The sequence below is a fragment of the Eremomyces bilateralis genome, assembly GCF_010015585.1.
Source record: "Eremomyces bilateralis CBS 781.70 unplaced genomic scaffold P152scaffold_8, whole genome shotgun sequence".
Classification (NCBI taxonomy): domain Eukaryota; kingdom Fungi; phylum Ascomycota; class Dothideomycetes; order Eremomycetales; family Eremomycetaceae; genus Eremomyces; species Eremomyces bilateralis.
This window is the reverse complement of record NW_022985074.1, coordinates 1-14,417: the sequence shown is the minus strand read 5'-3', so window position 1 is coordinate 14,417 and position 14,417 is coordinate 1. Positions and strand designations below refer to the sequence as shown.

The 14,417-nt window shown below is 53.9% G+C and overlaps 7 protein-coding genes across 7 annotated transcripts; 4 read left to right on the top strand and 3 right to left on the bottom strand.

Moving 5' to 3' along the window:
* Positions 1-2,049: 2,049 nt before the first annotated feature.
* P152DRAFT_448865 (uncharacterized protein) lies at positions 2,050-3,048 on the top strand (the record flags this gene model as incomplete). Its single annotated transcript, XM_033678080.1, has 1 exon — positions 2,050-3,048. One exon carries the CDS (start codon positions 2,050-2,052, stop codon positions 3,046-3,048), a length of 999 nt encoding a protein of 332 aa, XP_033534366.1.
* An 849-nt stretch (positions 3,049-3,897) lies between these two features.
* On the top strand, positions 3,898-4,859 carry P152DRAFT_396402 (uncharacterized protein; the record flags this gene model as incomplete). The annotated part of the gene is made up of 2 exons (XM_033676353.1): positions 3,898-4,158; positions 4,209-4,859. 2 exons carry the CDS (start codon positions 3,898-3,900, stop codon positions 4,857-4,859), a joined length of 912 nt encoding a protein of 303 aa, XP_033534365.1.
* Positions 4,860-5,095: 236 nt separating this feature from the next.
* P152DRAFT_457928 (uncharacterized protein) lies at positions 5,096-7,345 on the bottom strand. The gene has a single exon (XM_033679336.1). It carries the CDS (start codon positions 7,202-7,204, stop codon positions 5,462-5,464), a length of 1,743 nt encoding a protein of 580 aa, XP_033534364.1. The 5' UTR covers positions 7,205-7,345; the 3' UTR covers positions 5,096-5,461.
* A 149-nt stretch (positions 7,346-7,494) lies between these two features.
* On the bottom strand, positions 7,495-9,486 carry P152DRAFT_457927 (uncharacterized protein). Its single transcript, XM_033679335.1, has 2 exons — positions 8,817-9,486; positions 7,495-8,753 (listed from the first exon to the last, which is right to left on the bottom strand). The coding sequence occupies exons 1-2, from the start codon at positions 9,171-9,173 to the stop codon at positions 7,632-7,634; spliced, it is 1,479 nt and encodes a 492-aa protein (XP_033534363.1). The 5' UTR covers positions 9,174-9,486; the 3' UTR covers positions 7,495-7,631.
* A 1,619-nt stretch (positions 9,487-11,105) lies between these two features.
* P152DRAFT_396376 (uncharacterized protein) lies at positions 11,106-11,402 on the top strand (the record flags this gene model as incomplete). Its single annotated transcript, XM_033676351.1, has 1 exon — positions 11,106-11,402. A coding segment is annotated over one exon (297 nt), but the record flags the coding sequence as incomplete, so codon positions are not given.
* Positions 11,403-11,481: 79 nt separating this feature from the next.
* P152DRAFT_473281 (uncharacterized protein) lies at positions 11,482-12,828 on the bottom strand (the record flags this gene model as incomplete). Its single annotated transcript, XM_033681221.1, has 3 exons — positions 11,482-12,443; positions 12,498-12,639; positions 12,703-12,828. The coding sequence occupies 3 exons, from the start codon at positions 12,826-12,828 to the stop codon at positions 11,482-11,484; spliced, it is 1,230 nt and encodes a 409-aa protein (XP_033534361.1).
* A 623-nt stretch (positions 12,829-13,451) lies between these two features.
* Positions 13,452-14,417, top strand: P152DRAFT_324387 (uncharacterized protein; the record flags this gene model as incomplete). The annotated part of the gene is made up of 1 exon (XM_033675231.1): positions 13,452-14,417. A coding segment is annotated over exon 1 (802 nt), but the record flags the coding sequence as incomplete, so codon positions are not given.

Sequence of the window (14,417 nt, the reverse complement as noted above, 5' to 3'; positions counted from 1 at the left end):
ATAATTAATAACTACCTGGGTTTATACTCTGTAAATTGTAATTTGTGCCACACGTACGTAGTAGGTCGGAGGTCAGGATTGGGCTCCAACTCCACCTGGTGTAGAAGCTAGAATGAAATCCTGGGCTCATAAATGGGATGCCAGGTTCACGGCCGGAAGCTATGGGAACTAGTGGCTGGATTGCATGAGCTAAGCTCCCCTGAACAAAGTTGGAGATGGAAGAGGGAGCTAGGACTTGCCACTTGATACATGTCAGATTATATGACTGCTTATGTCGGTTACGGTGATCGCCTCGGAGGTTCGACCAACGGGGGAATTCTGATGAGGCGAAGAGCTGCATATGTGCTGTGTGGTCAATGGTCATGCATGATTGCATATTGTTAGCCGTGAGCAACATCCATAATAGCTCCATATCCATCAAGGATCCAGGATTCTAATCTCCAGGGTAAACCTCCCCGATGGCTGGCCTCTACTGGCTCCCGACAGACCGGCTCCCGCTAACCGCGATTCCGAGTCCAGTTTGGAGTCTGGAGTCTGGACCAGGACGAGCGAGCTCCTCCATCGACTGTAAAAATATCAACCTCCTGCGAATCAGACGCGGAGATCTGCACGAATGCAGTGATTTGGAGAGGTTCGCGGAGCGGCAACCTAACCTTTGTCCAACCCGGTAATGTGTACCACCGCCTCCAGCAATCATCGTCCAGGACCTTGGATCGCACTGTAGCCAGAGTTCTGGGCATGCCATCGATGGCTGAAAGCTCCATCTTTCGACAAAACGCCATGTGGATGCGTCGAAACTGGTGATCCTTGGGGCCAGCTGGCACTTGGACCATCGTATGCTCTAGCTGGACTGGAACACTCTGTGCAGGAGCCGTAAATTCATAAGCTCCGAAACGTCCGACATGTGAGATATCTTTTTTCTACGTCCTTGCTCTTCGAGGCGTTCCGAACCTGCTTTTAGTCTTTGACCTGCCAACTGTCTCTTTGTCTCTGCTGGAGAGAGGCTGACTTCGTTAACTATTGCTTGCCTGACCAAGTTGATTGTATCTGACGCAATCATTACTCACCCTAACAACGCAGCTCGTCTCGTCTGCTCTCACCATTTTCGAACGCATCAGGTGTGCCTAACCGGAAGATTACTGGCTCACCAAGGCTCGCGGTAGAGCGTGAGTTAGTACATCGAGTTGCAGACGTGTCATACCATTAATATCATCTCCTGTAAGCTCCCGCTAGCCAGCCGTGGCACGAACATTTTGGAAGAACAGAGTAACCTGACTCCAGCCTACAGGAATTCCGCGGTTGAGATAGTCCGATCGTCTCTAACGAACATAAGACCGTCGAGAATCGCCGTGTTTGACCTCGATACTCTCAACAGAACACAAGTTGGACCGCCGAAACCTCAACAGGTGACACGACTTCGTGCCTCGCGCATTCCTGAACGACACATCGACACATCGAACCAACGGAACCCGGAGCACCGTATACAATACATCCATCTCTTCCCCGATCGCTCCTCCTCCACTGCGCCAATAATAGGTGGGAGTCCACCCACGTGTTATCAAGGACCAAATATGCTTCGTCCACCTATCACGCAGTGAAGACTTTTGGAAGAAACCGCTTCTATTGTTGAGCTAAGCAATTCACTATTACTCCTTCCATATCAAGCGATATCATCGCATGTGAGCGAGGCAGGTTCCTTGAGAGAAGGCATCTTATTGTTAAGATCTGTGACTCAATCTTCAGCTGGCAAGAAGGCCAGGGACCTGTAGATAAGGGGATAAGATAAAAGAGTCAGGGTGACACCTGTATTGGAATCTACTTGTTGAAGATTGACACGACTTGATTTTGCGTGGTTGAAAAGGTACTTCTCGGCGCGAACTCTCAGCGTCGTCGTTCTCCTCCGCAGCTCATCCTCGCAAACCACTTATATCAGTTCGACAACCTCCATAAAGGGTTACAGTTTCACCAAATCCCAGCTACTTACCTGAGGGATCACGCACTCTTCTCTCCCATCCAAGCGCTTTAGAAACTTCCGATCAACCCGCCATCATGTGCCTCGCGGACCTGCATCTCTCCACGCTGCCCTGCAAGCACCGATACTACCGCCTCCTCCGACCCTGCACTCCGGGCCACAACCTCCTCAACTGCCCCATGAAGCTCGCCCTCTCCGGCTGGGAGAGTCGATCGGCATCCTGCCCCTTCTGCATCTCGGTCGATCCATCCGGCAACTCATGCGCAGTCGACTACACCACCTACCGCCTCATCACCGAGACCTCTCTCGGCCTCACCACCCGCGTGTCGCGTTCCTCCAGCCTTGCCGACACGCGTCGCGCCACGCGCAGCGCCTCCCTATCCAACGCGATGAAGCGCAGCGACAGCTACGTCGACGCGCTCACCTGTGGCGGTGCTCCACCTCCATCATTCTACTCCAACCACACACCCTCCCCACCCCTCTCTTCCGGTACCTTCTCCACCCCACGCTACTCTCCCTCCGGCTCTGTCTCCTCCCTCACCTTCACCACCCCCACCATCCCCGCCGGTGCCCCCTACCCCCCTCACCCCGCGAACTACTGCCCCATCGCCACCTCCACCTCCATCCGCAACCAAGCCGCCCTCGCCCGCATCGACACCTACTTCTCCCCGAACCGCGGAATCCTCAGCGGCGGCGGCTCCCCGGGCTCCGCATCCCGTCCTGACTCGTCCGCCACTGTCACCCCCGGGGACAACCTGGAGATGCTCGCGCACCGCCGTGGGAGCTACGCGACGAGTGCATCGGGCGCGAGCGCGGGCAGCCCGGCGAGCTCGGCGACTAGTGCGGGGCAGGGAGCTGGGGAGGAGGATAGGGGGAGTGAGGCAGGCGAGGCGTCAGGTCCTGCAATTTCGGCGAAGGGGGGTTGGTCGAGGAGGGATAGTGTGGTGGGATTAGGGCTTCCAGCGAGTTTGGGAGAGAAACACAAAGAGAAAGGATACGGATATGGAGGGCGGAAGCGGAGTTTGAAGGAGGCGGTGAGGAAGGGAAGGAAGCTGTCGATTGGGTTGTTTAAGTGAGCGGGCGGTGTCTCATGCTCGCTGTGGGAAAATCGGTGCAATTGCTGTGGGTTTTTGGAGTGTATGCGAAACAACACAGGACGGAGCTATAGGACACGGACATGACAGGCTTGTCATCCCCTCTTCGAACTCGAACAACTCCACTCTCCCGCCCCGACTCGTTCGGTCGAGTGTCCGCGCGGCGCTCTCGAGAGTAATGGGGCTTCTTTTATTTTCGGGTCTCGGGACATCTCTACTTCACGGGTTTGGCAAAAGTGGTTTTTATACCAAACAATGATATCCAACAGGGCAGGTGTTCACCTGCGAACTGGCTCACGCCGTGGTAGCGGCATCAACGGGGAGTGCAGCAGAGAATAGCGCTTCTGGGACAGGGTCGGGTCATCGCAGTCGGTTACCATATCGGACGATGAGAGTCAGATGGGATTGATATCAAAGTTCGATGGTTAAGGATCAGTCAGATGGTTATAAATGAATATATGATCTTAATCGAACTGACTTGTCATCCATGTGACTACCATCACAGCACCTTAAGAAATAATGCCCTGGCTACTGTATCGCCTGGTATTTTCTCGAAATAGAACCGAGTGCATCGATATTTATATTGTCGTGAGAATCGTGATCATGATACGCAGTAAAACCACACCGGTGCCTCAGGCACAAAAGCGTTACTCTATCAATCAGATTTGACCTCAACCATGACGTCCATCAACAATTATCAAATACAATCCAAGCCTGAGATCTTAAAACTCCAGTTCATCTCAAATCTTGTGTTGTTGCCATCAATCATTTCAAATGAGACCATAAAGTTATCCAAATAGGCCAGGGACATAAACAGCCACAGTAAACTCAATGGCAGCCTTGGAGGTGAAGAACAGCCTCCTCGCAAACCCGCTCGCAACCCCTGAGCAGCTATCAATCTCATCATCCCAACTCGATGGCGTTCCAGCAGATCTCGAGAGATCAATCATTCACGCAGGTCAGAAACTCATTCAATATGCGGGGATACTACTTCGTCTCCCGCAGGAGATTATAACCCAAGCGATTGTGATCTTCACGCGGTACTGGGTCGGGGCCGAAGGGGGTAGTCTTCTTGATATACACGGAGCGAAAGTGAGCATATCCCAATGGATTGCGATCAAAATAATACTAACCGATCCTAGGATATATCCGCCGCATCTCTCTACCTCACAACCAAAGGCTCCCTATCCCCCCTCTCCCCTCGCAGCATCCTCACCGTCTACGCGTACCTCTCCACCCTCCCCTCCCTCTTCCTCACCCCCCGCAACCTCCCCAGCGCCCCCGACCCATCCACCTACCACCTCACCGAAGGTGACCTCCAACGCCGCCGCCTTGCCCTCTTCTCCGCCGAATCCAAGCTCCTCACCACCCTCGGCCACCACTTGCACGTCGCTCTCCCGCACGCGCTCGCACTCACCTACCTACAATCCCTCTCCGTGCTCACCGGATTCTCCCCGCAAGGCGCCGCCGTCGCGAAACGCGCGTTCAAGCACCTCAACTCCTGTTTGTTCAACCCCCAGTCGCTGTACCTCACGCAGCAGCCGAGCGCGCTGGCGACGGCGGCGATCTACCTGGCGGCGAAGGAGGTGGGGGTTAGGTTGCCGGAGTGCGAATGGTGGGAGGTGTTTGATGTGGAGAGGGAGGAGTTGGGTTTTTTGGTGGTAGCGATGGTGAGTTTTAAGGGGTGGGTGGAGGGGGAGAGGGAGAGGTGGGGGGAGCGGAGGGTACCGTTGACGAGGGAGGAGATTGTGGTGGAGATGGGGAGGCGGGAGGGTGGTGTGGAGGAGGGATGAGATGGGGAGGAGACGACGGGGCTTATATATATGGGATGGGTTTGGTTGAGGAAGAGGCGGGGCTTGAAGGTGCTAGCGAGCGCTCGGTGAGCGCTGGGGAGAAGCTAGAAGACAGGGAGACACGGAGGCATGGGCTTAATCCAGTGTGCTTCTGCGTCAGGGAGTTGCAACGTACCACAAGCATGTGCGTCCGTACATCTGGCAAACCTGTATTAACTGGTCTAAGATGGTATCATAACTCCTATCTAGCATCAGGCTACGTGTGATGGGAGGATATCCGTTTCTGTTACAGTCGAGCCCTCGCTGGAATATTCATTGGACGGCTGAAAGGCAGAGAACCCCATCCAGCGTTCGATCTCAACCTACTATGAGATTGGCTCCCAACGCTTCTAAAACCTTGCGGATCGAGTCAGCCGAGAAGGAGTAATTCAATATATCTAATCTTCTTGGTATCGTTATCGTGAACAACCAAATCCCATGTCTAATCCAGCGCCGCGCAATCCGCGGAACAAGAACCAAGACCGGATAAACGACTCCTAATCCATCCCGGAAGTCGTGTTAATCGCAGAAGGTCCCTCTATTAGTACAGCAGCGCGCCAAAATCACCTCGCCGCCTTCTTCCCCTCCTTCCTTCTCCCCTTACTCCCCTCGAAATCCACAATCCTCCTCATCCGATGATCCCTCGCCATCCGCCACCGCACATACAACATCAATGCATCCTTCAACACCACAAACACGCACCCCCCAACCAACGTCCGCCCCCACCGCATCTGCAGCACCCCCGTCGGTTTCGCTGCGCCCGTCAGCTTATCCATCCACGACACCACCGTCGGTCCCGCGAGCTTACCGAATCGCGCGCTCAGCGTCGGCGCCATCACCCATGACGCCGGCAGCGCGTGCTTGAGGAGCTCCCCTACCCCCGAGGCGATCGCGGGGAACAGGAGCGCCCCGAAGAGCGTGTCAGCCCACGTCGTGCGGAGGAGGAGTTGCCCCCCGCGGTCTTCGCGGCGGTTGGGTGCTGGTTGGGCGCCGGGAGGGGCCTGGGGGGGGACAGGGATGTTTGGGGCGGGGGCGCCACCGTTGGGGTCGGGGCCGTTTTGCGGGGGACCGTGAGGAGGAGTGGGTTGGTCGACGGGAGGAGTGTGGGGGGGTTGCGTGTCTGGGGGGACGATTATCGTGTGTGGTTGGTTTTGATTCGGTGGTGCGGGTTCAACTAATGGCGGCATCTCGTCGTCGGTGTCGCCGTCGGAGTCCTCGAGGATCATCTCCATCTCGATGCCGACGCCGGGTGCGGCGTCGTCGTTGTCGTCGTTGTTTTGGCCGTTCTCGTTGGTGCCGTGGCGCGGTTGGATCTCTTTGAGCCACTGCTTCTCGTACGAGGCGAAGAAGTGGTGGTAGAGGCCGTTGTATGCGGCGCGGATGTAGGGAAGGATCGCGAACGAGGCGGACGCGCTGGGCGGCCACAGGTCCGTGACCTTGGGGTTGGAGAGCGATGTTGCTCCGCTTGCGAAGAACAGCATCGGGACGAGCGGGAGGTAGTTGTCGAGCGCGGAGGTTCGGTTCAGGGTCAGGAATACGGGGATTAGCGGAAGCCCGATGTTCAGATGCCAGTTCGTGGCCCAGTGGCCCATCGCAATCGCCAGCTCGTCACCCCAGCCCTCCGCGTTGTGGAATAGAGCCACCCGTTGCTCGACAGCCATGTGTATGGGAGCGAGTATCCGCTCCGCGTCTTCCCGCCCAAAGACTGTCCTGATCGTCCATTCGCCATGTCCGAGCATGCCCTGGTAGATCGGATAGGCCACGACCACCGCAAGGCCGGGGAGCATCATGAAGCTGACCGCATATTCCATCGCCCGCACCGCCTGGACGATTACGCTCGTCGGCCTTGTAACTATGATCGGGCTCTTGCACTGTGGACATTTCAGCTCCGGACTTTGCCCTGCTTGTCGGTTGGAGCTGGGGGACTCCATGTCGGCTATCCAGTCCAGCAGACATGATTCGTGAGCGGCGAGCGCGCATGGGCAAGGCGTCCGCCACGTAGTGGGCTGTGGATCTTCGGTCTCATCGGAGAAGCAGATCCAGCATCGACGAGCCTCGGAATCGTCTGCGGGCTCATCCGATGTCGAAGCCGGTGGCGGTTGTGATGTGGACATTTCGGTCGGTTTTGAAGTGGGGTTATCTTCAAGGTTGGGTTGCGACCCAGGTAATAGGGTTTGGGAATCGGCGGACTGTATGGAGGCGGTGGACTGTGACGTATGGATTGGTCCAGCGTCGGGCGATTCGATATTCGGTGTTTGCTGGCTAGATGGAGAGGAGCGTCGCTGTCGCGGTGGTAGGGAGGCCATAACCAATGGGTTTGTCGGTCATAGGAGATAGAGAAAAGTTAGGGTCAAGAATAGAGACAGATCTAAGGTAATTAAGTCAGGTATATGTTTATGCGAATAGTTTGGAGCCGTAAATCCACGCGAATCTGCTGTCAATTGTCATGTCAAGCCGTTTGGACTTTAGAGGCTTCGGCTCAAATGACGTTTGAAACATTCGAGCCGAGAGAGTTGGCAAGTCGAGCCGAGAATCACGTGCACAGACATGTGCTTCTGCTTGATGTTCACGATATCGGGCAGCCATGTATATATCACAAGTATGAATACAGTATTGTATATCTAGAATAGTAGGTAGATACAGGAAAACAATGCCAGCCAGTCCAGTCCATCATGCAAGAAATCATAATAAGTCATAACGCCAAACCCTCCTCTCGTCATAGGGGTATCGTGTTCAGTCACTAACCAATTTCACCTGGACGCTCACCTCCCACTTGATAGCCCCTTTCCCCCCTCCATATCCCCCTCCCAATCGATTCCGAACCAAGCTCACCACCCTCTCCCTCAACCGCGGAACCTCATCTTTCCTTCTCCCCTCCACCGCGACCTTCAGATTCGCCATGGACAGTTCGTAGTGTACCTGCCAGAACCTCGCATCTTCCACATCTCGGACAGCGTCGTCTCGTCGGATCGCTTCAACTACTTCGTGCACGGCATTGGCGCCGCCAGCGCCAGGGCAGGACATGAGTAGGATCCGACCCAGCGCCACGCAGAGGCGTCCACCGAGGGTCATCATGCTCGCCGCGGTGAGGACGGCCAGGGCTGCGTCGGCGAATGGTGTGATTGGGAGGCCGAGGAGAGGGAGAATGAGCAGCAGGGCGGCGCAGGAGAGCGTGAGAAGGTGAGATGGGTTTGCGAGGATGGAAGGAAGCGTGAAAGGGAGGGCGGAGAACAAGGTGGAGGATTTCACTGTTCGACCGATTCTGGCGTGGTTCTTCAGCAGTGTCGCCGAGACGAGGCTTGCGGCAATTGCGGCCACGGCGGCAAAATCGATGGAGTAAGCCGGGACACGGAGATGGCCCGAGCCATGGTTATCAGTATGTGGCTCATGGGGACCGACAGCCTCCAGGGAATGCGTCAATGAGTGAGAAATGATGTCGATGCCCATGAAGAGCAGTCCAACAGACATGGCAAGCGATGTCAAGATTTCGAGTCTGGACAGTCCGAACGGGTGGGCCACCGAGCTACGTCCCCAGACATCAAACCCCCGGGCAACGTCCACAGCGACACAGAGGAACGCGCCCAGGGCGTCGAAGAACAGAAGATGCGAGAGCGCGGTTGTGGCAAGGCTTCCTTTGGACGTCCATTGTACATATCCGGCGACGGCAAGATGACAGCAGCACCAGACAAGGCGCGTTCGTTGGTCAAGGGACATGCTGTGGCGGAACTCGGCCATGGTAGGGATCGGTAAGGATGTGGGGATCTGGAGAGGTGTCCGGTTGGGAGGAGGCTCGAGGATGATCTGATGGGAGACAGAGGAGTGCTTGTATTTGTGTCCGCGACGTCGTCCAAGGTCCTGTAGAGACTATATGGTTAGCGTGCGGGACATCAAGGTTCTACCGACGCTCGAAGAACGTACCGACTTCGCTGCATTGGGCGGCGCTGCTCTTCCAGCGGTATATTGAACCGTCTGGAAGTTGAATGGATTCTTGAAGCTATCACTCGTCCCGCTCTTCAGACCCTCATTGTCGTTCGGCACCGCCAATGGCGTGTACAATGAGTTCCCCGTCGCCGGAGTAAGTGGGCTCCGGGGCGATGGAGCCACACTCGAGCTTGCAGCTGTAAGAGAGCCATATTTCTGGGATGGAAAGGCACCCGACAATGGGGATAGAGCGTCGGGATTGAATTCAGCTGGGGTAATGTAGGGTTCAAAGTGAGGGTCGGTCCCGTCATCAGGGGGAGGAGTCGGGGTTCGCGGAGGGATTGGGAGAGGCATGGTGGAGACAGAAGCCATGGAATCGGCGACTAATTGCCTCTGTAGGTGATGAGATTAACGATAGCTCATAGCAATGGATAGATAAAATGCCCAGGTGGCGAAGAATATATCACAGTGCAGATGAGGTTCTGGAACATGGAGCGGCAGATCTATTTAGGCCGCGGCGCCATGGCGATGCCTTACACAGGGGCCGCACGTGGGGCCTCCAGAGGGTGACAGAAAGGGGTTCATGAGTTCGCCAGGGGATCATTTCGTTCGCGCTTGGCGAGCTTGTTCTTCTCCATGTCGCTCAAAAGTTTGACGTCAAATACAGGAGATTTCATTTGAGTGTAACGAAGCTGCGTACCCGCAAACTCAATGGAACGACGGAATATCAGGTGATGGCAAGGTCGCCTACAAAGAGAATTCATGGGTTCAGATAAGAGACCGGTATCTGAAATTAATCAAAAAGCACAAACCAAGGAGATGCACCAAGAGAGGGGAGATGATTCAAATCACATGGAGGGTGTCTACAATTGAAGATGCTTATATCTGAACATTGGTGAAATCTAAAGAATGGACATTTCAATATCCACGCCTGGTCAGCTGTCCCCGCCCGTCTCTATGCAGTGGCTGTTAGATAAAGGTCTCTCGAAACAGCGGAGGAAACCATCAATCGCTTCGTGGCCCGGGTATCTCGACTCTACTAGGAATATCGCCTGTTGCGAAAAAATGCACAAAGCAAACTCCGTCTAGTCCACCAACCACGGATCTTGCAATAGTTCCCTGAGGGTTTCTGTCATAGCATATCTATGTTTCTTGCTAAGACTAGGTGAAACGCCTAATCACTGGAGAGGTCTCAATGGTGTAAGTGTGCAATTGCAAAGGTACAGAAGAAATGGTAAATTGATAACGTACACCATGGAATAGAAGTATCTCAACGACATGGAGTGTCTGGGATATGCTGGAGGCCTCCCAGTCCTCACATCAGATCGGCGAGGCCACAAGGCCATCAGGCAATAACACATTAGGCAATAACACATTCTAGAATCTAGAATCTGGATCAAGAGTTGAATCGTGTCCCCAAGCCCGTCATGAAATAATATTTATTTATCTTGGAACTTCCAGACAACGTCCGACTTTAGTTGCCGAAGAGGAGCAGCATTCTCGTGTACAGTGGAAACCGTTCATAAAATGCAATGGGACAGGGTCAGCCTTGAGAAACAGTGATGCTATAGGACAATGAATATCTGTACTCGGTGCTGGAAACGGAGCCTGCTGGATATGGCAACAACTAAGATCCTCAATACCTCCTCTGGATCATCTCCCTAGATCGATAACGCGACTTTAACTATGCCGTCGGAATCGCAGAAAAAGAACGGTCCATCCGAAGATGGTGAGGTCAAGAACAATTCGTTGTATACAGTGAAAGGGCGGAAGAGGAAAGGATCACTCCGAAAGACCGCACTACTAGGACCCGGACGTCTGCGGTCCAAGAGTAATTCTCCACATAGATTACCCGAACTTGAAAAGAGCTTGGATGTGGAAGAAGAATGTTCTAGCGGCCCAGCAGAGGAGAAAAGAATAGAGAGGCCAGAACCCGTCCTGCATTCTCTGGACGACGGCACGAATGCCGCCATTCCTGTGGATTCCCCCACGTCCTCCTCAAACGACTGCACTTCAGAACCATCCGATCAGAATCCAAACCCAACACTGACATCTCCTACTGAACCTCCGTCGCAAAATTTGCATTCTGAGCTAAACCCGCTCGCGATTCCCCAAGTCGTTTCACGCTTGAGATACGCCTCCACAACCGATGATGATGATTCCTCATCCTCGGTCTCATTGCACCCCCCGAATTCACTCCAACGCAAACGGAGTGCCAGGTCGACCCACCACAGCCCGCCTAAAGCGCATCCACTCGCGCATGTACACCCCTCTGCGGACGAATACCCCTTCGAAGAATGGGACTACGCCGAGACGGCGACGTGGGGCTGGGTGATTCTCATTCTTACTTGGGTGGTATTCATCGTCGGCATGGGCTCCTGCCTAGGGGTGTGGTCGTGGGCATGGGATGTTGGGGAGACACCGTATGCACCGCCGGAGCTGGAAGACGATCCGACGCTGCCGATTGTCGGGTACTATCCTGCGCTGCTGATCTTGAGCTCCGTGATGGCGTGGGTGTGGGTCATTGTTGCGTGGGTGGGAATGAAATACTTCCGACATGCTAAAGTTGGGGTGGATGAATGAATCGGACCCATGCACGTGGATAAAAGGCTGGATTTGACCTATCTCAGAGAGGATATACGGCTACTGGGGCGTTCTCAACTTATGGCTTCCTCAGCCACTCGCACACCGCAGGTCCCCATACGACACTTCTCTTATACACCCGCATATTCTCTACGTTGCCCTTCCCGAGGCCTTCAATGGCCTCTGCGAGCACTTCGGCGTTGCCTTCCGCTTTTATATCCTCGATGGGATACACATACGTCTTGACACCAAACACAAGTGCTTTCGTCTTTGGCAAGCGATGGAGAGTCTGTCTCTCGCATCTGACCCAGATATTCTTCTTGTTCTCCTCCACCTCCTCCACGGCCATCTCCTTCACCGCTTCCTTCTCCTCCTTATTCAACGCGTATTCCTCTTCGCTCATATGGCTGCCAGCCATGACGAAAAGTTCCCCACCCGTCGTAATGCTCCAATTTGCCCGCTGCACAATCTTCCCCACCGGCAACGTCGCGAAGAAACGGTCCATGCTTTTGCGGATCTTATCGTATCCCGGCACCGGAATGTGGATGTCAGCGAGCGTGTTCGAAATCTTCTGAGCCGTCGCAAATCCTGCAGGGAAGCAGGTGATGAAGGCGTGGAGAATGTACGGAGCGTGCTCTTGCGTTTTTGAAGATCCGGGAGGTTCGGGTGGTGCGTCACTCGGAGCATGGGTCGTTGATGGGAGGAGGACCAGAAAGTCGATGTCAATATGCGACCCGAGAATGGCTAAGGCTTCCTCGGATGTCGGTGGTGGGGTTAGGTTTATGACTTCCCCCGTCGCACGGTTACGAAGGGTGTTGGGCTCTGAAACCCGGTGTTCAACGGCGTACATGGAAGGGAAACGCATCGGGAGATAGGTTTCCACAAGCCATGAGTACAGCTCTTGGATCGCAGGCGAAGCCACCGGATTCACACCGATCACGTCCGCGCGATTGTTCTTTATGAGGGATCGTCGGAGTTCGATCCGATCCATATATGTCGAGTCTACCTTGACCAATTCAGATAAGGAGCATGGAGACAGAGCTTGGTTGAGGTTAGTCGAGCATCAAGCCAGTCACCGACTGTGTATTGGCTTACCCATTGTCAAGTGGTACTTGGGTTTGAAAGGCCGCATCTGGAGGATTTCCCCAGCCTTCCAGTCCACGTCTTCGAGTGGTTCAATGTCAGAATATGGATCAGCATTCTTCGGGTCATCGTCGAAGGTCTGGGCAGTCTGAGCCTTGGGAGATGATGTCAATTATTACGCAGAGTATATACCAACTTGTCCGCTCTTGTAACATACCTTGCGGTTCCTCCTCATCAATCCCAGATATATGGTCCATCCGGTAAGTAATACTATTCCACATAGCGAGAGCATGTGGATATATGACCAACGATCAACGCCCCATGCGGGGTTACTCAACTCCATCTCGTCCAGAGCAGTTACCCGAAGGAAATGATGTTGAAATCACAGTCCGGTTATACAGTGACAAGAAAATCTAGAGCAACATGAAAGTAACAGGAAAGAGTCCGGTTATTGAGTCAACCGTCCGCAATGCATCCATGGGTCACATCGAGGATGGAATTACTCGATCTGTCTTAGTCTGGCGGAGGAGTGTGTGGGGTGGAGGGGTTTGCCTGCCATAAACATCACCTCTCATTCTGTAGAACAACTTGTTGTCAACATCTTGCATCTCTTTTCAAGCAGTCTTCGGATCTTCCTTTCTTATCAATAATGGACCGAAACCGTGCAGGACTTCTAAGCCTAAAGGAGCCAATTCTCAGTCTGAAGCTTTTGTGATAACTACAATTCGTCATTATGTCCATTTAGTATTCAGCTATCTTTTTCCTATTCACTACGGCATGCATTATCTTCGGAGGTTAAGTGTTGCTCTTTGTCCCTTTCATAAATTCTCAAGACCGAGTGAGTTCTAAACTCCCGCAATGAATGGCAGATACAGCTTGATCACAAGAAGAAGGCCTCAATCTACAATCTATTAGGAGGTACCCTATGGCTGTATTCTGATTCGGTGGTTCATTCTTGACGCTCATATTTACTTAAGTCAAAAGTTTGCTTTTCCTACATATTATACCGTATGGAGCTGAACATTTTTCTGCAAAACAGCCCACAACTTGGAAATTAGCTGAGATTATGATCGTAATCGATTCTTTACACTTCATTCAATTATAATCAACTATTGCAGCCCTCTCAAATAATGGTTGGAGGGCGCATGAGGGGGAAAGGCCCGCAGGCCAAAGACGCGTCCCCGACGCGTCCCCAGCAGGCGGACCACCCACGACCCAACACCCGCAACGGAGTGGGAGAACAAAATGGACGGATGGATGAGGGGCGGATGCTCCAAATTATGGAAAACCATATAAAACTCGCGTTGGAGAGCTGCCGTGGATGGGCTGGGGCGGGGTCGCTCCGTGGAGTTCTTGAGGCTCACCTAACGCCCGTTCTCCGGCTCATTCCGGAGCTGGCACAGAGAAAGAGTATGGAAAAGGCGCAGGCGGGAACACCCGCCAGGGACCCAGCGATGGGTCAAATATTGGAGCGTCTTGGACGTATTGAAGCTGGAATCGCGAAAGACCGCGGTCGCCCAGCCGCGGCCCCAACCACCGAGACACGAACCTGGAGTGAGATCGCCGCAGGGGGAAAGACCAAGGCGGTCGTTGAAGTGCGCCTCTCTGAAATGGCAGGAGCCGTAGAAGAGACGACGGAAGAGAAACTACAGAGAATCAAGAAGGTAATCCCAGACGCGAAAGCGATCATCCCCCACCACCGGGCAGCCGGTAAGGTGTCGGTCGTGGTTCCCACCACTACCCGACGGGACCAGATCATCGCTACTGGAATCGCTGGGGATGACGGCATCAAACTGATCCGTCGCCCGAAGCTACTTATGGTAATGGGCATCCCGATTCACACACAGATCACAACCGGTGAAAGTGAGGGGAACACCGAATGGGCGAGACAGATGTCGAACCAAAACGCTGTCAAAATTGAACGAATCTCCT